Source organism: Alligator mississippiensis, chromosome 5 (genome assembly GCF_030867095.1).
Source record: "Alligator mississippiensis isolate rAllMis1 chromosome 5, rAllMis1, whole genome shotgun sequence".
Lineage (NCBI taxonomy): Eukaryota > Metazoa > Chordata > Crocodylia > Alligatoridae > Alligator > Alligator mississippiensis.
The window spans coordinates 41,107,634-41,130,158 of record NC_081828.1 but is presented as its reverse complement, the minus strand read 5'-3'; the positions used below and the strand labels follow the sequence as shown (position 1 = coordinate 41,130,158).

At 45.2% G+C, this 22,525-nt stretch overlaps 2 protein-coding genes across 6 annotated transcripts in view; both read right to left on the bottom strand.

Annotated features, from left to right (window-relative positions):
• ATF6 (activating transcription factor 6) overlaps window positions 1–18,520 on the bottom strand; it is a 174,920-nt gene extending 156,400 nt beyond the window's left edge. Inside the window, exons 1-7 of one of the 2 annotated variants that reach the window (XM_019486560.2) lie at window positions 18,393–18,520; window positions 16,770–16,846; window positions 10,862–10,949; window positions 10,242–10,339; window positions 8,444–8,573; window positions 8,000–8,206; window positions 1,518–1,738 (exon numbers count right to left, since the gene is read on the bottom strand). In XM_019486560.2, the coding sequence (XP_019342105.1) occupies window positions 1,518–1,738; window positions 8,000–8,206; window positions 8,444–8,573; window positions 10,242–10,339; window positions 10,862–10,949; window positions 16,770–16,846; window positions 18,393–18,480 (909 nt within the window). In that variant the 5' untranslated portion in view covers window positions 18,481–18,520. Of the gene's footprint in view, window positions 1–1,517; window positions 1,739–7,999; window positions 8,207–8,443; window positions 8,574–10,241; window positions 10,340–10,861; window positions 10,950–16,769; window positions 16,847–18,148; window positions 18,172–18,392 lie in introns of those variants that run through there. The other variant, XM_019486561.2, reaches the window with a different exon arrangement.
• Window positions 18,521–20,652: 2,132 nt separating this feature from the next.
• The window catches only part of LOC102565633 (P-selectin), a 36,260-nt gene continuing 34,387 nt past the window's right edge, over window positions 20,653–22,525 (bottom strand). For all 4 annotated transcript variants that reach the window (XM_059728248.1, XM_059728249.1, XM_059728250.1 and 1 more), the window contains one exon: window positions 20,653–22,252. The gene's annotated coding sequence lies outside the window, so the exon portion shown is untranslated. The remainder of the gene's footprint in view (window positions 22,253–22,525) is intronic.

Below are 22,525 nucleotides of genomic sequence, written 5' to 3'. Positions count from 1 at the left end.
AAAGCTAAATACAACTAAATAAACACACTGGTTTGCTACATGTCATTAATCACCATTGTGCAAAGCATTCTAATTGAAACAGGCCCCTGCTGCTCAGATCTTTGTTAATTTCTTCTTTAATTTCAAAACAAGTTATTTCCTTCCTCCAAGTGTTTTAGGTTTTAGAGGGCCATGTGCGCTTGCAAAGGCTGGAACAGTACAGACTCTTTACAAAGATAAGATGCAAGACATAAATCAGTGTCTTCTCAGGCATACTAGCTCCTGAAAAATAGAAGCTACTTAACAAGAGTAGCCAACTATATCTGCTTCCCAAGAATCTAGTTTGGGGCCAATTCTAAAAGCACTGCAGGTCCTGTATTATTACATTTCCATTCCTCATAGAGACTGACTGTGGGAAATGATTGATTGCTACTTTGTTGTTGTCTACCCAATAGCTCGTGTATTCAAGACTGGGCTGGAAAGGTTATGAAAAACAGGCTCTTCCCCAAAAGGTATGGCTCTTCTACTTCCATGAGAGCATTTTTACTACAGTGATTCAAATGAAGTGTTGACATCCCAACCAAAATCAGAATCCCAGGGTACTATTCCATACATGCACATAGTAAGAGACAGCTCTTTCCAAGATCTAAATATACAAGACAAATGAAGGCAAAAGTACCTCCTTAATACTCACCTTTACCCCAATGCCTCAACACTTAACCTGAACAAAGTCAGGCAAGTTGCAAGCTGTACCTATTCCTCCCCTTAGCAGAGGAATGAGAGGACAAAGTTACCTTTTTTTTAAAACAAATGAGTAGGAGGACATACAGCTCTTGAGTGACTTGCCTGAGGTCTCAGTGTAAAGCCCTATCACTTGACCCCAGCAGTCTTCCCTGACCAAGTGCAGAGGGGTTGGCCCCAATGATCTGTAAGGTCCCTTCCAGCCCCTAACATCTATGAAACTATGAAGTAATCCACAAAATCTGTGGCACAACTCAGATCTCCTAAGTGCTAGCCTGGTGTCCTAATCATTAGGGTTACCTTGATTTTCTTGGTAGTTAGACTCTTTCATCTCTAGTCCTTGAGCAAGATGAAATGTGAAAGCAAAGGCAAGTGACAAAAATACTTCATGAAAGCCTTTCAGTACTTGCTAAAGCAGTTGGAGTTCACTTCTAGAATTAGGTGAAGGCCTTAAAAGGTGGAGTTGGGGGTGTCTTTATTTTAATGATTCATCTATTCCTACTATAAGGGCCATGGTCTCTTTTAGAAATATCCAACAAATGGGTGCATTTCCTTTTTAGGTAAACTCTATTAAAACATTCCTACCTAGATTATTAGATAGTGCATTTTATTGCCCAGTAAGACTGCTGATGCCCAAACACTAGAAGCGTTGAAAGGCATACCCAAGTTCAGTGCTCAGCAAGGTCAAGGTGTCTTCCTCCTTAGACCGTGATGCCCACAGGTATTACCATGACCAACCCCTCAGATCATATGCCAACAGCTGAATTATAGGCTATCATTAAACAGCTAGAACTTACATCCATGCCTGTAGCTGGTGTGGTGGTTTGGAGAAGAGGTTTAGTGACTGGTATTTTTCCACTCCCTAAAGTGTTTCCTGAAGCTTGTGGAAGCATGTTCATGGTGCAGCTGTGAAGTTGGGAGGTGCCTCCAGTGACAGCAATAACTGGCTGGGAGGCAGGGAGAACTGCAGGAGTCTGAAGCTGTACCATAGTGGTCTGAGAAAGCATCACTGGCTGACCTAGGGGAGAGAGAGACAGGCAAAAAACAATCACGAGTGAGTCAAAGGATTCCTAAAGGTTCTACATTTCTTCTCTTGATTTTGCATGAAGTTACAAGCAAAAAATACAGCTTTCCTATCTACACCTCAGCAGAGCAAGGACAAGTATTCCCGTAGTGCAGAGAGCCAGATGAAGAGTTTATGGATCCAGATGTGGTATCTTTCTGTGGTGACATTTCACCATGCTGGAAGGTGCAGAAGAAGTTAACTGATCAGCTAATGGACCAACACTATCCACTCAGATTTTCCTGACTACTTCAGGGAGCAGCAGAATGTCTACTGAAGCCATGTGTTTTAATCTGGCAGAAAACAAAGTCTTTTGCTATCCCTGATTTACAGAAGTGCATGGGCACTTGGAGTCTATCCTGATGAAAGAGGCTTAAAAGAAGGCAATACCACCTACTGAAAGATACCCATGATAGCTTGAAAAACATTTCAGTTTACCCTGGCAGAAGACTAAACTTGTTCTGACGGATACAGCAGTATCAGATATATACTCTGCATGGAGTCTGTAACATTTCTCCTTTCTTTGCATAAATATGGGAGCAAACTTTTTTTACAGTATTATATGGCAAGTTAACGACCATTAGAACACATTCTACTTTTCCTTTGAGTTCATAAAAACGATCTGGACCCAATGGATGGTTCATATTTCTAGAGGAAGTATGAATAGTTTGGCTTTTCAATTTTTCTAGAGTAGCCTTTCTCAACCCATGGGTCACAACCCAAAAATGGGTTGCAAGAATATACAAAAGGGTCATGAACAAACTTTAAAAATGGATTATCCTCTGAAGGAGAAAAATGTGGGAAACCATGGGTTTTCCCTTGCAGGCTGGCAGAGTTCCAGCCTGCTTGGGGCCCCCCCATGGCCCACCACACACACTCCCACCCCATACATGGAGGGGCTAGGGCCTGAGGGCAGGGGGCAGCAGGTCGGGAGTGAAAGGCACCGGCAGGGCCGGGGGCTGTTTTGTACTTAAACTATTTACTGGGTCAGGACTGGCCACTGATGTTTACAAATGGGTCCTGGTACAAAACAGGTTGAGAACCACTGATCTAGTACTTGTGAGTGAACTCCCCAGCCTTGTTTACAGCGAGTTGAAGGGATGAAGACAGGTCCCCTTAAAAAGTGTTATCCGTGAGGCTCTACCCATTCATCTGCCTTAGAATCTGTGGATGTAAGACCATGAAATCCAGATTAAGCCTGCAGTTCTGGAATCAAAAAATAAGCCTTCAGATTACGAAAGTGTATTTTCCATTTCAGAACAAGACTCCAGCTAGTGCTGTTCAGTATTTCAGTGCTCAGAGGACAACACGACAAGGCAAAAGCATTCTAGATGCAGACCTTTCATTATAATGATTCCTGTCAAGAACCTCTCCCCTTCCCCTATCTGACACAGTCACCCTTGGGCCAAGACCTCAGAATTTTTCCTTTTAAGAAACCAATTCCAAATTTAGACACAATTGAGATGGGGAAGAGAAATGCCATTCTTGAAATGTAGCCAACAAACAACAGGTCCACAAAACAGAGAACAGCTGAGGAGGACCATAAATCTGGATAAAAGTCACGTTAATGAGGGAAGGCTGTAGGGTCTCCAACTGTCTGAACAGAGCAGCAAGGTAACTAGTTTGCATGGGTCCAAGTAAAAGCCTGGAGCTACAATAATTAGACAGTGATGTTTGTTAGCCACTTGGGGATCCATCTGAATAAAAGCTGTTGTAGAAGGTAAAGTTTTGATCATAAGGAAGGCTCAGACATAAACGTGCTGCTGCTTGCTTTTCTCTTACTAATCAGAACTGACTGTGTGTGTCAGTCCTCTCCCTACTGCATTTTTACTGAAAATATTTAATGCATATAAAGTGAATCACAAGCAAACATATGAACCAACTCAAAGGAGTAAAGCATTCAAAAAAAGATAGGTCAAATAAAATAGGTCACAAATAAATGACATAAGGAAACAGTACAAATTACAGACTTTCATAGCCTCAGCTATGTCCTTAAATTACCTTACACTGAAATCATTTTTTTTTTTTTGGAGAAAGGGGCCTCTTTATACCAAAAACACTGATAAGACTTACAAAAGACTGACAAAAACTTAATGAAACATTCCCCCTCCCTCCAGGTAAATTAATACCACAAAGACTTTACTAAGACAATTAAGACCTATACGCACCCAAGATATTTCAATCCAAAAGCCTCACTTGCTCTGCACACATCTTAAGGTGTCATCTGAAGATTCTGGCCTAGACTACACTACAAAGTTTTACTTGCAGTACTCCAGTTTCAAGTTCGCTCAGAGTTCCTTCACAGTACCAGAATCTTGCCCTTTGCTACCTAGTGCCCTCCCAGGACACACTTCACACACTGCTGGTGCAGTGGAGCCATGTACACCTGACAGAAGTGTATGGATGGGTATGTAGGCATGGCAGCTGCTGTCTTTCACCAGACCTTCAATGTGCAGAGGCAGATAAGTGTTGATAGCTCATATATTGGGAGGGAAGGAGAGAAAGAAATCATATGATATTGTCCTCATAATATCTCTTCTCTCTTCTTCCAAGCTTTGATGAACAACATCACACTTAACAGCAGCATTCCAAAGTATCACCACTGGCATCTGAGTTAGTACCCATGAAGATTAATGGGACCATTCATAACAATGCCTGCATGCTGTGTGCAGTTTTAGCTAATGACACCCGTGAAGAAGAAATAGTTCCTGTGAAAGTTTTCTTCCTCAAAGATTAGCAAGAATATTAATCAGAAAGCAGACAGAAAAATCTCCTGAGGAGTCTCTGCTGTAAATCAAAACTTTCCCTAAGTGCACTTCCTTCTCTGCATCACCCTAAGGAGCCATTGCATAGGTGTTATAAGCAGAAGGGAAAATATGGTGTCAATAACTCCTTCAAAACTGAACAGCATCCTTTTATACTGTCACATTTCCATCCAGAGAACATACATTCTCAGTATCTTCTCAGATAGTACTAAACAACACAGTACTTCACTGGATGAATACATCAAAAAGGATTAAGGGAGTGTCAACTTGACTCTAAATCTGAACTTTTCATTTGAGGCAGTCAGACTGGAGATTATAGAGAGGATGTGGATGACTTTTCTCTGTGGCCACAGGGAGCAAGACTAAGAGTAATGGATTTAAACTGAGGCAGAGGAAATTTAGGTTTGAGATAAGGAGGAACTTTCTGACTACAAAGGTAGCCCAAGCATTGGGACAGGCTACCTAGAGAATCTGTGGAAGGGTAGACAGATACTTGGAAGGTTTAGTTAGGGATGATCCTGCCTTGAGCATGGGGTTAGACTAGATGCAAGGTCCCTTTCAGACCTACTTTCTTATGATCCCATGACAGTGAAAGTACATTGTGCTCCATGCAACCTCAGTGCCAGTCCCCTTAGCTTCAGCTAAACTTCTAATGTAGCAGTTCCCAAACTTTTTCTTATTGTGTACCCCCTTCCCAACTTGCCAGCTGCTTTGTACCCCTACCTGCATAAGTTTTATATATTAACCCTTTAAATGTCAATTATTATTGGCAGATTTAACTTTCATTATAACATTACCTAATTTCTCTCACGTATCCCCAGAGATGTCTCAAGCAGTACATGTACCACAGTGTGAGAACCTCTGGTTTAGTGGAAAAGCAGTTAATAATGAAAACAAGTTTCCCTAGATCTGTTCTGTATCCATCAACATCACTGCCACATATATGCACACTTAGGGAATTTTTCACATTTTCTGCTACTCCTTGGGTTCAAAAATTTAGCAGCAGCTAAGTATCATAGGCATCTGTGGCCATCTGATGGTCAAATGAAAAACTACATTAGACAGTTCCAGTGAATACTCCATATTATGTATGCACTGGGTTTGCAAGAGTAAAACACAGCTCAGTATTTGTGAGCGAAGATGGAGCCCACTTCAGCAAACAGCAATAGACCAAGCATGGGCTGGACACTAAAACTTTGACAATGTCAGAGGCAGCATTAGCCGTGAAACTGATGAAAATAGCTAAATCTACATGAAATAGCTAAAATGCTTAATCTGACATAAGCAATACCTTTGTCACTGAGATCTACAAGGATGGTAAATGGCTAGTGGCAGCTGTCCAATATAAACATCTGCCCAAGTTAGCCATTGGTGTTTTAAGCTGTAGGAGTGTTATCATACAGTCCGAGTCAAAAAACAGCACCGCAATTAGAAAGAACTGGTTCTCATAAAATGGATTTTAGAATTTGCCACATGAGTAGCTCTTGAGAGAGGGAGAGTAACAGACAGACAGAAACAGGTGACTAAGATTTATAAGTTACAAGGAAGAACACAGGAGTTGCCATGCCATATCAGACAAATGACCTATTTAGTACTAGGTCTTTAGTACTGTACCTTGAACATGGTCAGGAAATAGTGCCTTTCAAAGAAAGGTGAAACAAACCCAAGCAATTATGGACTAGCTTCTCCACAAGAGAAGTTTTTTATTCTACACACAAGCTTTCTCCATCATTTTAGGGTAGGTCATATCATGAAGCGAGACAGTTCATAAATTTATCCGTAACAACTGTGGAGGGCTTTTTTAGGGAAATATTTCCTTGTTTGTGAATCCTACCAAACCCTTTGGTTTCAGCAACTTGTAGCAATATGCTCTACAAGGTAGTTATTCAGCGAGTTAAAAAAAAAAAAAAAGACTTTTTGTTGCTTTTAAATGTTATTCAGCCATTTCAATCAAATCAGTTTGGGGCTTATACTAAGAGAAAAGGCCAACAGGAACACCTAGCTTACCAGTGGTTCTCAACCTTTTTGGACTCAAGGCATCCCTCCATAATTTTTGTGAATTGAAAGGCACCCAATTTCAAAATACTATTTTATATATTACAGTGCTTACCTCCTTGCAGAGGAGCTGGGCAGTGGGGGAAGGGGGACTGTCCAGGTAGGGAGAAGCCTGAGCCTGCATTCTCAGATTATTTCCTCTCACCTTGAAACACTCTTCAAAGGATCTTGTGGCACCCCAGGGTGCCCACGCACCTTGGTCAAGAATCATCGTCTAAAATCAGTGATGCCCAATCTTTTTGCCCCGCAGGCCAGATGGGCAGTGCCAGGTCCATCTGTGGGCTGGATCCAGCTAATGGGGCCAATCTGGCTGCAAGCAGTTGCACAGCCTGATCTTCATCCATCCACCCAGGGCATGACAGGGTGTGGTAGCCCTGAGCCAAACATAGGGGAAGGGGGATGGAAGCAGCAAATGTCACAGTCCAAATGTGAAGGGTGGGGGCAGGGGCAGGATAGTCCCAGTCTGGACACACAGACTTTGGGCAGGGGAAGTGTGGGAACAGAGTAACCCTGATCTGGATGCATGGGGGGAAGGGAAGGAGAGTGGAAGCAGCAGGTTCCAATCTGGATATATGAGATGAGACAGGGTAGGGCAGGGCAGACCCAATCTAAATGCACAAGGCGGGGGGGGGGGGAAGAAGAGAGCCACTCCAATCCGGATGTGTGGATTGGGGGTGAGGGCGGGGGAAAGAGGAGCCCAGCCAGATCTGGACACTCAGGGGTGGGGCCCAGGCCAGTTCTGATCCCTCCTCACTGCAATAGCCCAGACAACATTGGAGTTGGCTGCCTGGGCAAGGCTGGAGTTTTCTCACCTGTGGAGGAGCTCCACAGGCTGGATGTCATGGCTCTGAGGGTCAGAGGTTGAGCAACCCTGCTCTCACCCACTGATTAATGGCAGATGGAGGCTCAAAGCCCTATCAACTCCAATTTCCTCCATATACTTTTTGCTGCTAGGACTCTTAGGCTGTCCCTGCACCTGGAGCTGTTTATCAAACAGCTTCTCTCTCCTCAAAAGCTACCTCTTCACATAATGACACAATTTCATTAAAACTAATAAGAAACTACAATCATCCCATCCTATTTTCTGTTCTTACCAGGAAGCAGCTGTCTAGGACTATTTATATCTTTGCATTTTAGAATGCATAGCCCCATTCCCATCCTGAGACAATCAAGGGCTAATTTGAGTTAATTCCCATTCAAACAGTGTGTGTAAATGACTGTCAACCACTGCCATATTTTTGGATACAAGTCAAAACCAGGGAGAAATAAGACCTGAGATAAACCCAATATTTGCTTTTTACCATCACTCAACTTACCATGGAATGTCATTTCCGTTTGCCCAAAAAGAAAGCAAACCCATCTCAAGCCCTCTACTCAACCACAACTATTCACTGACCTTTTGGAGGGGCTGGCTGGATGCTAACTACTGGCTGCTGCTTTGGCAGTGGCAGAAGTGTTGGAAGGGTCTGAATAATGATGGCTTTAGCTGGTAAACCAATGTTGGTCTGAGTCTCAGGTACAGCAGGCAGCAAGAGAGGCTTGGGTTGAATGGAAAGTTTGGATGCCTGATTACATCGCTTTGGTGCCTTTGCAGAGCTATTGGCTGGGGAGAAGGGAAATAAATGAGTTTCAAAGATCTAAAAATAAAAATTCTATAAAGAGTTACTGATGTATTTCTTTGTTAAGATGCGCCTCTCATGCCAAGTACATTTATCAGAAACAAAAGGCCCAACTATTAGAATAGGACTGTAAATGTCCTTTTCCTCCCATATGCATCATCTCATGAAAGACAATGATGCATGTACCAACAGCAAGGCCAAAGAAAAAATATCAATCATACCAGACCGGAGTGTGGCATTGGCAACAGGCTTTTTCTTATTCTGGGCATCAGGGGATGAGGGACTTGTGGAGCCCTTGCCATAAAGAGAAAGGGGAGACATCTGGGAGCTGGAGCTGAAGTCCAAGTCTTCCTGTTGATGGAAAGTACAAAAACCCCCCCAATGACAGATCCTTCAAAACAAAAAAGAGAGCGCTTAGAAAATAAACCAAATACATCACAACCTGCATTATTCATATAGGAATGATTCACAAACCACTTGTTTTTAAAACAACTTCCTCAAACAAACACACTCAGGTGCTTTCCTGTGACTTTAACTTCAGAGGGCACTGCTTCTCTGATCAGCTGAAGAACAGTCAGTCTGGCGCAGCTGATTGGAAAGTGATGCCCTGTGAAATAAAAGCTGTGACTAGGATATGGTACACATCCAGTCCCCCGTAGCCATTTGCTGTGGTTAGATATACCTAGATTTACCAAGTTTGCACAGTTTGCAAACTTTGCAGTGGGGTTATGGTCCTGTATAAAGAATCTGATTTTTTTTACTGTATTTTCAGTGTTCAGTTCAATGTTTAACTGGCCTTTCCACTAAAACCTCCCACAGTAACAATGAGGATGGAAAGAGATATTTTTATCCAAACTTTTAATCTTGGCAGTGCTAAAGGCCATTTAAAAACAAGAGATCCTCTTCTTTTTATCCAGCAAGATCAGGCAGACAGGACACAGCAACAGCTACTAGAAAGGCCATCCTGTAGTGGATACTTTTGGACTCCACACAGATACAATACATAGGGAAAAATCACAGGAAGTGCACTGTGCAACAGCTTGTTTAATTTTGCAGTTTCTCCCATGCCCCTCCCACCACTGATCAACAGAGGGGCCCTACCACTTGCTCCTGATTGGCAGAGAGGTGAAAACCACAGTTTTAAATATGGCGCAGTTTTTGCCTCCTGCCACTGATTGGCCAAGGGTTCCCAGTGGCCCTGATGTTTGTTGCTGACTGGACAGGAGGCGAAAGCCATGCCATATTTAAAACCGCAATTTTTGTCTCCCTGCCAATCAGGGGTGAGTTGTGAGAGGCAGGTGGCAGTGCCCCTTTTTCCAATCAGTCCGGCCTGGGAGGCGGGGGAAGAGGGCCTGTGGGAAACTGTAAGATTAAAGAAGTCACCATGCAGCACACTTCCACTGCAATTTTGGTAGGTACTTAACAATACATTCTCAGTTATCCAAACCTCTTTGGCAATGCTGGTGAATTTACTCAGGTAAGTGAAACTGTGACAAGGTCAAGGTAATCTCTCTCAACAGGGCTTCTGATTGGCTTATCTAACTGGAGTCCATTGAGAGGATGTCCAGACAAGCTTTTTATGTGTGCAGTAATGTGTTATCCAAGCTCCAGCTCACTCTTTGTTGCTAATTATGTGCGTCCTAGTAACAACATCAAATCAAAATCAAGGCAACCTGCAGGCCACTTGGATAACGGAGGATGTATCATGGTTGTTCACAGGCATAACATGGAAAAGCTAGGCTCTTGAACCCCGCTGCAATATTGTCTGCTGCGCAATATTATGTTCCTGTTTGTATGGATCAGACAGTAGCATGGGAAAGAAAAAAGCTTAGTACAAGAAAATTTGACTGAAGAAACTGTTACAGGGACAGGCAAGATAACTGAAAGCAGTTTATTACAGGAAAATAGATCAGAATATGTTGATGCTGTTCTTTTAATTTGTGCTTCCTTTATAAGCCATATTTTCATTCATACAATATCACTATAAGCCATGTAAAGTATCAAAATATTAGTGCTTACGGGCACATGTTGTGCTGAAGAGTCCACTGATGATGACGGCGAAGGGACTGAAAAAGTTGAATTAGCTGGTGACTGAGGTTCTGTCTTCAAGTTTGCCTCTGCAAGAGACAAAGATAAATAGGCTTTTGTACTGCACAAAAGCAGATCTCTAACAGAAGCATCACCCAGAGAACATGTCACTCTACCTCAAGCATTCAATTAAACAAAAGAAAAATAACTAAAATACATGAGTAAAAATAGTAAAACTACAAAAGCTATGCAAAAAGAATACCTAATGTTCCACCCAAAGGAAAAAAAAAAAAAAAAAAAAATCAGTGAAGCAATTCCTGGTCGCAAGTCACAGCATACATAGGACCTTGAAGATCATCTAATCCAACCCCCTGAACAGATACAGGATGCACTGTTCCTGAACCATCCTAGACAGATGCCATTCAGCTTCTTGAAAATCTCCAATGAAAGAGATTCCACAGCTACCCTAGACAGTTTGGTCCACTGCCCTAATGGATCCTAGAAGGTTTTTTCTGAGCTTTGATCTGCTCTGGTATTCTAGTAAATAGTTCCACTAGTATCCCCAAACTTATAACACCTCTGACTAGAAAGTCATAGCTGGTATGTATTACCTGAAAAAGTCTGGTTTGTAGTATCCCAGAGGTCTGAGTCACAAGACATCAAATCAAGATCAAAATCAAGGTTATACAGACAATTTTTCTGAAATGACAGTTCAGCACAATTAGATTTCAGAGAAGGAAGAACTGAGGATATATATTATAACCATCATGCATTACGCTCAGCTAATTACAGAACAGAATAATAGAAAGGAATTCTAAGGCACCATTTATACCTTATGGTCCAGTGAAACCACAGTGTTCAGAGTTAAACTCTCAGAAGCATAGAAGGCAGGTTTTCTATAAGAATAATGATGTCAGCCATAGATGCAGAAATAGGCTATGGCTTTTACTTCAGTCTTAAGCAGCAACTGGATAAGCAGGGGGAGAGAGGGGGTGTCACATGAGTAACTTTTTTCCCAACTATTATTTGTAATGCAGTAGCAAACTACAGGTTTCAGTCATTATTTGAGATACTGATTTTTCTGTTTTTTTTTGTCTTTATAATACCTGATTTCATATCAATACATTCCAGCCTTGAGAGGTCAATATTATTAGCTCCATTTTACAGATGGGAAAAATTGAGACCTGGGGATGCAACATGACTTGATGAAGGACATTAGCAAGCCGGATGACAGAGCTAGTAATAGACCCCAGATCTACAAAGTGATAGACCAATGCTTTCTCTACTAGGCGCACAACAGTTAACAGATGCTTTCAATTTCCAGAGGGAGGGCATCCAACTTCCTTTTCCAAAGATACTTTGACTCTATGCAGCAAATGGCACAAGGACAGTCTTTCATAAATGAGTCAGCAGGAGGTTTTGGCTACCTGTACAAAAAAACCCTCTACTTCATGAATTCTCCTCCTCCTAAAAGGAGTGGAATTCTCCAGTCTCAGCCAAGGAGCAAAGTTATTCCAATAAATACAAAGCAAATGTTTAAAAGCATCACATGCTCCTAGCAGAATTTCTGGAGACCATGAACACCCAAAAAATGGCTGTGTCAGAAGTGAGGCAAACCCCAAGAATGTCAAAAAGGGTAGCAACTCTAGAGCAGGGCCCATTATGCGGATATAGCTTAGGTGTGCAACGATAAAGATTTTCTCGGTCAATACCAATGGCTGATTATTAGCCATATTGGCCAATACCAATCTGATAGCTGATTTACAAGAATGCAGCCCAGCAGCTTGGAGAACAGTTTCCTGCTAGTAAATCTGTAGGGTGGGGGAAGAAGGAGCGGGGGGGCAGGGAGGGGAGGGGGGTGGTGGAGGAAGGAGGCATGGGGCGTTACAGATTGAGGCCCCCACGGTGAGGGATGGAGTGGGGCAGGGGCTGCCCAGCCAGGGCAGTAAATGTGACCCCAGGGCGAGATATGAGGCAGAGCCATGGGAGGCTCATGCAGGGAGCATGATGGGTATGATTCCCTACCGCTACATGTACCCCTGGGGGAGGCATGGGGGACATGTGCCATCCCCTGGATTTGTCCACAGGGCGAGGGGGCAGGCTGCCCACTGTGGGCTTGGAGCCAGGGGATGCACTGACCTGTTCCTGGTGGAGGGGCTGGGGATATGGTACTAGGAAGAGGCTTGGGGGGTTATGACCACCCCAAATTCCTCACCCTGGAGCCACCCCTTCCAGAGCTGCCACCACCGCCCACTCCATGTAGCTGAGCCCACCCTGCCCCTGCCCAACCTAAGCACAGCCTTGGCTCAGGTCCTCTACCAGGAAGAGGCCGGAGCAGCTTTTGGCCCCGAGCCTGCAAGAGGCAGCCCATGCCTGCCCTGCACACAAATCTGAGAGGGCACATGCCCCCCATGCTTCCCCTGGGGGTGTGCGTAATGGCAGGGAGCCATCTCCCCTCCCCACCACCCTACACTCCCTGGACAAATCATCTGCGGCTCCGCCCCGTGCCCCGCCCTGGTGTCACATTCACTGCCACAGCTGGGCAGCACATGCCCCTGCTCCATGGGGGTCTCAATCTGCCCTCCCAAACCCCACTCCCTTCCCCATACCCTCCACAGACTTACCAGCAGGAGGCTGCTCTCCAAGCTGCCGGGGTGCATTCCTGGACACATGTATGCCATGCAGCATTTATTGGTTACAGCATTTATTGGTCAAAAAAAGCCAAATGCCATTAATGTTAATTTTCCTGTTATCAGTGCTGATCCAATATGCAACCAATATATTGGTGCACCTCTAGATATAACCTGTGCCTTACTGTAGTGCTGTTTTGAAATAGATGCTTTTCCATTTACAGAGAATTAAGATGATGGTGTCAGATTAAATTGAAAGGAAAGACCTAGGTTCTTACAGCAAATGGAATTTTGATGGAAATAAGGACTCATACAGAAACAAGAACATAATTAGATGAGACTTTCATTCAGAGCTTTGGTTGCAACCAATACCAGGTGACAGGCAAGCTTACGTAACAGTACCTGTATTGTTGCAACACATGCTTTAGAAAGACATGCAATAGCAACAAAGCAGTAATTTGGTCTCCCTTTTGTGGGGATGGTATTTCCACTGTACACTTCAAAATGAAGTAACAACTGAGCAATAGACCTTTATGTATTAACAAAATGCTCCAGAGCTAAACTATCTCAAAACACAAATAGGACAGCAGGTACCATATCTCAGAGCACGGGTAGCCAACCTGAAGCATGTGTACCACAAGTGGCACAGGCAGCCTTTGCATGTGGCATGCGAGAGACTGGGATGAGGACAGGCAGCATAGTGTTAGATAGGGCAGGAGGCAGAAAGCAGAATATAAGATCATGCAGGGAGCACAGGGCAGGAAACAGAAAGCAGAACAGCAAAACGAGTAAGGGAAAGGGATCAAAGTGACACTCAGAGAGGGTGCAGAGCTAATTTGTAGGACACCTGCCAAAAGAGCTGGCCCCTAGCGTCAGAAGTGATGGAATATTTCACTGCATGTGGTTTGTACAAATTAAGCCCTTATATGATCACTGTAATAATCCAGTCTGACCTTATGCTTAACTCTGGTCACTGAATATTACCCAACAGTTCATAAATCAAGCCCAACAACTTGCTGAATAGGAACACACGTTTCAGACAACCACTTGCTTTAAATTGAGATTTTGGTTGGTAGAGAATCCCTGCATTGCCACAAAGTTGCTCCAGTTGTGCCATGACACCTGGCCCCTGGGTCCATGGGGAGCCCTGCGGACCATCGACCTACATGCTAAATTGGGCAGGCAAGGTAGTGTGGAGCCCACTGGGGGCAGTGCAATGACTTGAAGCCCAATCTGGCCCACAGACCAGTACCATGCCATTAATCTTGCCCATGGGGCCAATACCTTGAGCACCACTGCCATACACGATAAAAGTAATCTCTTAACTTTTTCTTGGATAAACCAACAGATAGATGTTATCTTTCTCACTGAAGCAGTTTTAAATCTCAAATTAAATTGTTTCCTTTCCAGTTACTCAACATCTTTTGTTAAAAACTGACACTACTTCTGGAAAGGATACTCCTACAAACAGAATAGGAAGTCAGAGGTGCTGGGCCTTAAGACTCGTTGAAGGATTGCATCAACCTTTTTGGATACTGTGTTGCAGTAGGAGCTCCCAGTCAGCTAAACTGCCCAACTAAACTATTTTATGGAAAGGAACAAATCTCCCATTCTTTTTTCTTAGATGACACCACCGTGGATTTGACCATAACAGAACACATACTGTTGGAATTGTTTGGTATGCACTTCATGCATTCAAAATACTCTGAATCAACAACCTGCCTTCAATATTTATTAGGCCTCCAATCTTTGCAGCCTCCAAAACTGAGCAGTAATTATTTCTTTTAGGTCACTGTTATAAAACAGGGGGTATTTGAGAAGGCCCTAGAGGGTAGTGCGAGCAGGCGGGGACTGAGCACTGCCACTCAGCATCCTGCGTTGCTGCACAAGCGCTGCCTGCCTGGCTGGACGTGGAGGGGCAGGGGAACCTTGCATGTGGCAGCTGCCATTGCTCTGCATCCAGCTGCTCGCCACCCCCTACTCCGCTCAGCGGCCAAAGGTACACCATTCCGCATCTGGCCACCAGTGGATATAATGATGCAAAAAGGCTGAAAGCCCCAGTTATGAAACATTAAAATAATATTGGTGAGTCCGGTCTAAAAGTGCACTTAATCTGCTGAGAGACCATATTGTGTAAGATGCTAATAAAAATGCTATGTTGCACTAAACGGAAACAAAATCCTACCAAAGTCCAAGTATGCTATGCCAGTTATCTTTGCCAACCAAACTTGTATTCTCCTGAAAACAGCATCAAGTTCATCGGACAAAGACTACATTACATGGAACAATGTTAGTTTGCATTAACTATAATTCCTCTCTTTAGTGCTTACTGGGCGCATCTACACATGCCTCTTGAATGGGCTTAGCCTAAAAATCACCATTTTTAAAGCACATTAAGGGCACATGGCTACACGTGCACGCCCTTAATGCTCCTTAAAAATGGCAATTTAAGGCTATGTGAGCATGAATTTGATACCTGCATAAAGCAGGTATCAAATTTAGGTGCAAATAACCAAGTCACATTAGTGCATGTGTAGACATGCTAATGCGCGTTAATGCGGTGTGTGTCAGTGAGCACATATTGTGTTAACGCGCATTAGTACATCTGCACGTGAGCTAATATGACCTAGCTATTCGTGCCCAAATGTAATGATCTTTAATGCACATTAATGTGTTCACATACAGACATGCGCCTGAATCGCCTTATGTGCCGTAAGCAAAGGCACATTAAGTTTAGGCACATGTAAATACACGTGTAGACATGCCTACTGACTCTATGACTTACTCCATAACTTTGTCCAGAATCAATGTCAGACTGTGCAGCCTGTAATTACTGAGCCTCCCCTTTAACATTTTTTTAATGTTAGTGCAACACAAGTTTTCTTCTATTCAGCTGGAACTTAGTCATGATTCCCAAAAATATAAAGTTTTGCCCATAATTTCCAATTATACCAGGTCTCTCCCACTTTACCTGTTGGGGTCAGCTCTCCATTTGTTATTGGACCTTGGAAATACAGTATACTGGATGCATGTATACTGACCAAATGTGATTCACTTAACCACATAAAATCAATTTTGCAATTATGTACATGGTAACAAAAATTAGGTTTCTTCAGAGGCTAAAGCATTAAAAGGAGATTAAGGGGGATGGACAAGTCAGTTTCAAGACAGGGTAGCATCTTAGAGACTAACTCAGTCCCTATGGTGCCACCCTGCCTTGTCTTCTGCAGCCTAACTCTAACTATCCCTCTCCATTAGGAGCCTTGACAATGAGGGTAGCTAGACAGTTTCAGGGCTGCAAGGAAAAGCCCTGAAATGGTGAGGAGCTAAGCATCCCCCAAAACTGACAACACTGCAGCACTGACAGCCCTGTGTACTTACGAAAGAAGCTCAGTGCTGCCACATAGGCAAAAGTGACACCAACTAGGTAACCTCATTTGCAAGACTTCTTATAATCAGGTAGTCTGTTTTAGGGATGCTAATAAAGCAGCACTGTCAGCCCTTAATGAGGACTGTTTAGACTGGGATAAACATAATCTAGGTAAGCCTTTTTTTCAGGCCCAAGTGATGCTCTTGTAATCAAGTATGCTGGAATACATTCACCCAAAAGGCAGTTAAGGATGCCTGTATAATAGTTTCTTTAGCATTCTTTTCTATTTTCATGCTTCATTTCACCAACTTAGAATAGCATTTTGCCTTTCAAAAGGCCTATTACCCAACATTGCCTTTCGATTACTCCTTGGGCTAATCAGAAGCAACAAACTGAGGCTTCCAAGGACACACATAAAAAGAGGGAAAATTCTCCAGTGATTTCTTAGTGGCTGTGACAGTAAATGTTACAAGGATTTGTGGGACTTCAGCCCATGATTCTTCTCCTCTGGCTACTCACATAAGGCTCATTCTCCATATCCAGCTGCAAATCTGCTACATCTGCAAGGTCACTGATTTCATCGAAGAGGATAGATTCTAAAGGCAATACAAACAAAAAGGGAAAATACTTTATGCTACAAGTTATGTTTGGGGTAGTCAAAGGCACCAAAGAAGAGTTGAGCACCCACATGCCCCCACAGCCAGTCCTCAAGCCAGATCCCTCTCCTAGCAGCATATTAGTAGAAATTTTATTAGGACCCGGAATACAATCCAGACTGCTCTGCAGGGCTCAAACCCTGCAGCAGGAAGGTGGCTTAATCACACAAGAGCAGCACCCCAGAAAACTTCCTTCCCCTTTCCCTATATCCTGCCATAGCCAACATTCCTGCAGTCTACCCGCCCCTCCTTCCCACAGATGTCCATCAACTACCTTCCCTTCCTTTTCTCCTCCCCATCACTGCCCTCACAGGAACCCACTCATCTCTGCTTCAGTGTCCTAGACTCTTTCCCTTACACCCTCACCTGTCTACCTGCAATATGCCTCCTCTGCCTCAACTCAAGCAGGCCAAAGCCAGAAGGAATCATGCAAGCACCAAGCCCAGCCTCTCCAACACTGGTTGCCTCCTGGGGCTGGGAGGTCATTCCCCACCACACCCCATGCTGATACATGCGTCATGGGTTTTTTAAAAGTTTTCCTCAGAGGCACCGAGTGTTGGTTGAAGCCCAGGCTGGGGATTTTGGCTGGGCTGTGCCAATGGTCCTGCTGGCACTTAAAGCTGGAGGTTTCTGGCTAAAGGGGCTTGCTCCTCTGCTCAGGGATAGCTGAAAAAACTCTCTCACTAGGAGGGTGGTGAAGCTCTGGAACAAGTTGCCCAGAGAGGTGGTGGCATCTCCATCCTTGGAGGTTAAGGCCCAACTTGACAAAACCCTGGCTGGAATGATCTAGTTGGGGTTGGTCCTGCTTTGAGCAGGGGGATGGACTAGATTAATGTTTCTCAACCCATGAGTCACAACCCGAAGTGGGTTGCAAGAATATATGAAAGGGTTATGAACAAGCTTTAAAAATGGATTCTCCTTTAAAGGAGAAAAATACGGGAAACTGTGGCTGTTCCCTTGAAGGCTGGCAGAGCTCCAGCCTCCAAGGAGCTGCTTGGGACCCCCGCATGCCCCAGACACACCCACCCGCCGACCCACACGCTGGGGGGCGGGGCGGGGCGGGCCAGTGGGTCAGAAGTGGGGAGCACTGGGTTGGGACCTGCCATCCATGTTTACAAATGGGTCCTGGTACAAGAAAGGTCGAGAAACGCTGCACTAGCCGACTTCCTGAGGGTCCCTGCCGCCCCCCACTTTCTCCCATCTCCACACTGGGGCGAGGAAGGAGTTCTGCCCCCTGCTCACACTAGTGCAGAAGGGGGGGGGCAAGGACCCCTGGAGCGCACAGAGCAGCTCCCCTCGCTTCCCCGGCGGCGGCTCCGGCTGTGACGTCCCGCCTTACGTCAGCAGGGCGCGAGCTCCGCTCACCGGGGAGATGACGCGGTCGCCGGGGCGCGGAGATCCGGACTCGACGTGCCCGCGGGGCCCCTTCGGCCCGGCCTGCCCACAACCGCCCCCGTCTCCCTCCTCCCAGCGCGGCTGCCCTCACCCCAGTCGGGCCCGCCCCCCGGCGACGGCGGCAGCAGCAGCCCCGGCCCCAGGGAGCCCCACTCGGACGCCGCCACCTGCGCCGCCATGTCGCTTCCAGGTTCCGTCCTAAACACACGTCTCCTTCCCCGCGCCGCGCCGCGCCGCCCCGCCCCGCCCCCTGCTACGGCGGCCGGGAGCCGACAAGAAGCCCCATGACAGCGAGCGAGGACACGCAGGGGGAGGAGCTGGCCCGGCCCCGCCCCGCCCCGCCTGCGGGACAGGTTGTGCGGGACCGTGGTCTGTAGCAGGAGGGTTGAGGCTGTGGGTGCTCCGGCTTGGGGGATCCGAGATGGAGGTGCCCGAGGGCCAGGGCGGAGGCCCAGTGCCCCCGCAGCAGGCGCTGGGGCACTGCTGTGCTGTGCTGTGCTGTGGGGCCTCGGGCAGGATTCAGCTGCAGGAGCCCGGGGGTGGGAGAGGGGCAAGCTTCACAGTGTGCCCCCTGTGGGGGCTTCTCCCAACAGCGCCAGGGCCTCCTGCCTTCAGCCCAGAGTGTGGGGGCACCTAGTCCCCTCTGAATCATGCACCGGGTGACCCCCCCCTTGCTAGTTTTAGCATTGCCAACCCTCCAGGGTTACAGGAATTAGAGATAAATCTCCAGGAGACAGCTGAGAGTCACCCGGGAGATAAATGATAGGGCATTCATTAAAATAAATATTACGTATTGAACCTGATGTATGCAGCTGTCCAGTGGGTTTTTAAAAGGTAATATGTGCATTTGCCTTCCCAACGTAAAGTCATTCACGTCATTACATTAGTGATGACACCTCCCGGGATAGATTCAAACAGAGTTGGCAGCCCTAGCTTGTTTTAAACTTACGACTTCCTCATTTCATTCTGTGACCCCTAGGTCTAGTTTCAGACTTCCTAAAGTCAGGGAACCCTTTCATATCGCTTCTGCTGCAGAACCGCTACCCACGGCCCCTTGGCTCCAAGGACCATGCGAGCTGACAGAGAGCCAGCTGGCCTGGCCCCGCCATGGCTGCACACTGCCTCCCGGCACCCTCCACCGTTACCCCGTCTCTGCAGACCCCCGACAACCTGTCTCAGTGCCCCTGGGTTCCACAGAGCACCATTCAAAACCCACCAGTGTCAGGCCAGGTCACCTGACAAAGTGGGCTTCGTGCCCTCTGTGATCTGGCACCCAGGATACGGGAGAAAGGGGAGAGACATCAGGGAGGTTTAATGGGGTAGGGCTGCCAGCTGGGTGAATACATGGGTGCCATCTCACAGTCCCTGCCCCTGCCACCGGGCCCAGGAACCAACTGTCATGAGCTGATGGGAGTCTCAGTGCCCATCAACCCTAACCATGTGAACAGGGGGAGATTCTCTCAACCTTTCCCCCACAACATCCATTCTATGCCCTGAGATGCACTCATCTCCCTCACAACCCACACCCCTTGACAACACAGGTTGTCAGGTCATCCAACAAGCCCACTTGTTGCTCCATGTCAGCTCACATGGTCCTTAGAGCCAAAGGTAGGGGTTTTGCAGCAGAAGTTATATGTATAAACCCAGGACAGTTCCTGTCCCAAGATGCTGGCAGTCTTGTTTAGATTTGGATTTAGAATTCCTTTTACCTGTTCCTTCCTCAGTCAGTGAAAATGCATGTACTGTGTGCTCATGGACCTAATTGGGGGAAGCTGAGGAATGATGGGAGATAGGGTGACCCTAGCCTGCTGATTGGAAGGGGATGTGTGCACCCTAATCTGATGGACATCTAAGTGTGCATTAGGAGTTACATTTCTCTGTCTGTTTTTATCCTAGAACAGACAAGAGCCTATGCCCAGGTCACACTCAGGAGCCAGAACTATCTGGGTAAAGCACTTCTCTGGGCATGAATGCACAAGCAGTGGTCAAAGACCAACAGATCAGGAGTCAAAGCATTAGTGAAATGGGAAAGGATTATCAGGGTGTCCCTACAGTGTGATAAGTATTGTCTGCATGGAGTTAAGATAAATGCATAGCCCTTTTCCAATCCATAGGCTTTTCCCTAAAAGGAGTGCACTGTATATTTCTAATACACATCCTCTAGTTTAGCTAATTACAACATCGGTATAGTAACCCCTGGGTGAATTCTGCAGCTGTATTATGAAGGAGATCAGATTAAGCAGTCACAAAAAGATGGCCTGTTTTATTTGCTCTTCAAACAAAGCTCTTGATTGTACATTGATTCCCTTGCAAGATTCAAAACTGTGAAGAAAGCCAGAAGAAAAACCAGGTTTCATATTTACATGTTTATTATTGAATATTACTACATTGGGCCAACTTTCTAAAAGATGGAAAGTAAATAACAATGATAACCAATAAGGCACTAATCTGTCATGCCCACATTTACATTTCCCCCTTTGTCTTTCTTTCTTATCACTGAGGAAGCAAAAGGCTGTCATTTGCAACACAAGTGTTTTGCCTTGCCTGTTTGGGAGTGTCAGGGACAACAAGGGTATGCAGAAAGCCTGACACTAATTTGCTATTCAACGTTCAGTTTCAGGTAAACTCTGAAAAGTGAAAAAATGTGGCGGTGGGGAAAGCTGGACAGTGCTGTCAGGAGATTTTGGAGGAGAAATGTGGGCAAGGAGAAGCTGTCAGATATTTGATCAGAATGAAACTATAATCTATGGAGTGTCCAGCTGAGGTTTCTTCTCCATGGAGAAGTGAAGGTGTAGAATCAATAACTGCCTGTCTTCTGACTTCCTCCATTCTTTGAAAATGATCGCAAGGGGGGGAAAAAAACAGTAAATTTCCATGATCAGCTGGCAGAAGCTTCAATAGAGACTGCTTAGAAATCAAAATACTCAGTGTCTAGCTATTGCTGTGTAAGCCTTTTGTCATCAGAGAAGGTATAAGGGTTTAATGGGTTTACCACTTAAATGGGTTTACAGAGATGCCCATAGTTATGCTACAGTTTTATTAGGTGAAGGAGGTCAACCAGTGAGACCCCACCACTAGCACTTTCAGGCCAGGGATGTAGGTCTGCATTCATCTGCATTGTTTCCTTTTACTAGTCACTGTGACTTTAAGTACCACTCATTTATATTCTCCCTAACTACCCTGTTTCTCTCACCTGTTCCGTGCCTTCAGCAGTGCTAACCCCACAGTCCACTACCAGAAGTAGGGACAGAGAAGGCTCTCACCTTCAGAAAATGTTTCTGATAGACAATTGGGAAACTTAACAGGAAAAAATTGAAGACACAGAAGCCTGTCCCAAGTGATGGTTTCAGTCACTGCCCACAGAATAAATGCACAATCATCCACCACTAATCAACAAGTCCTGGATGACTATTTTTTCCTTTTAAAAATAGTCTACTGTGAATAATGTGAATATCTGTAGACAGAGGCAGAAGAAAAAGTTATTTCCTTAAAACTTAGCTAATTTACAGTAGGCAGTAAACAGGAACAGCAGATTCTTAGAGCATTAGAAGCTATGAATTTTCTGGGGGTACCAAACACTGTGATAGTTGCAGTGGGCCAAGGGAATGTCATGGGGAAGGGTGTAGGTGCTCAGGACTGACATCTGGACATCCAGTAGACTGATGAATGAAGGACCAAACTCAGGTTTCTTCAAATGATAAATCTGGACTGTGAGCAAAAGTCCAATGCTGGAGGGAGACCAAGCTAGATTCCAGATCTGAACTGACTGAGTGTGCAACAGGATCACATTAATCTCTGACTGTTAGGAACTGACTGCCAGTTCTTGGTCTATAGGGCTGCTGAGTGAAACAGCAATGTGCAAAAATAAACTTATAAAACGCTGCGACACAAGTATCTTCAGGTCCTTTCAGTTCCAGCAATTGTCTCTTCTGTGGACATTTCCCACTTTATCTGCAATAAATATCAATCAGATATCACTCAATGGAGAGATGCTTGAAGAGCTTGGTGGAGGGGCGACGTGGACTCTTTTAGCCTATGTTTCTTTTCAACTCAGGACCTCCAGCACCAAAAGTATGAATCTAGTCTGAGCTAAAGGATTATCCTCCAGAGCTGGTGGCCTTGGCTGACTCAAGTTGCTTAGGATGACCAGTGGCAAGAGCAACAATGACCCTCTTGGCCAGTACAAGAAATAAACATCTTTCATACCAATGTATGATCATTTCA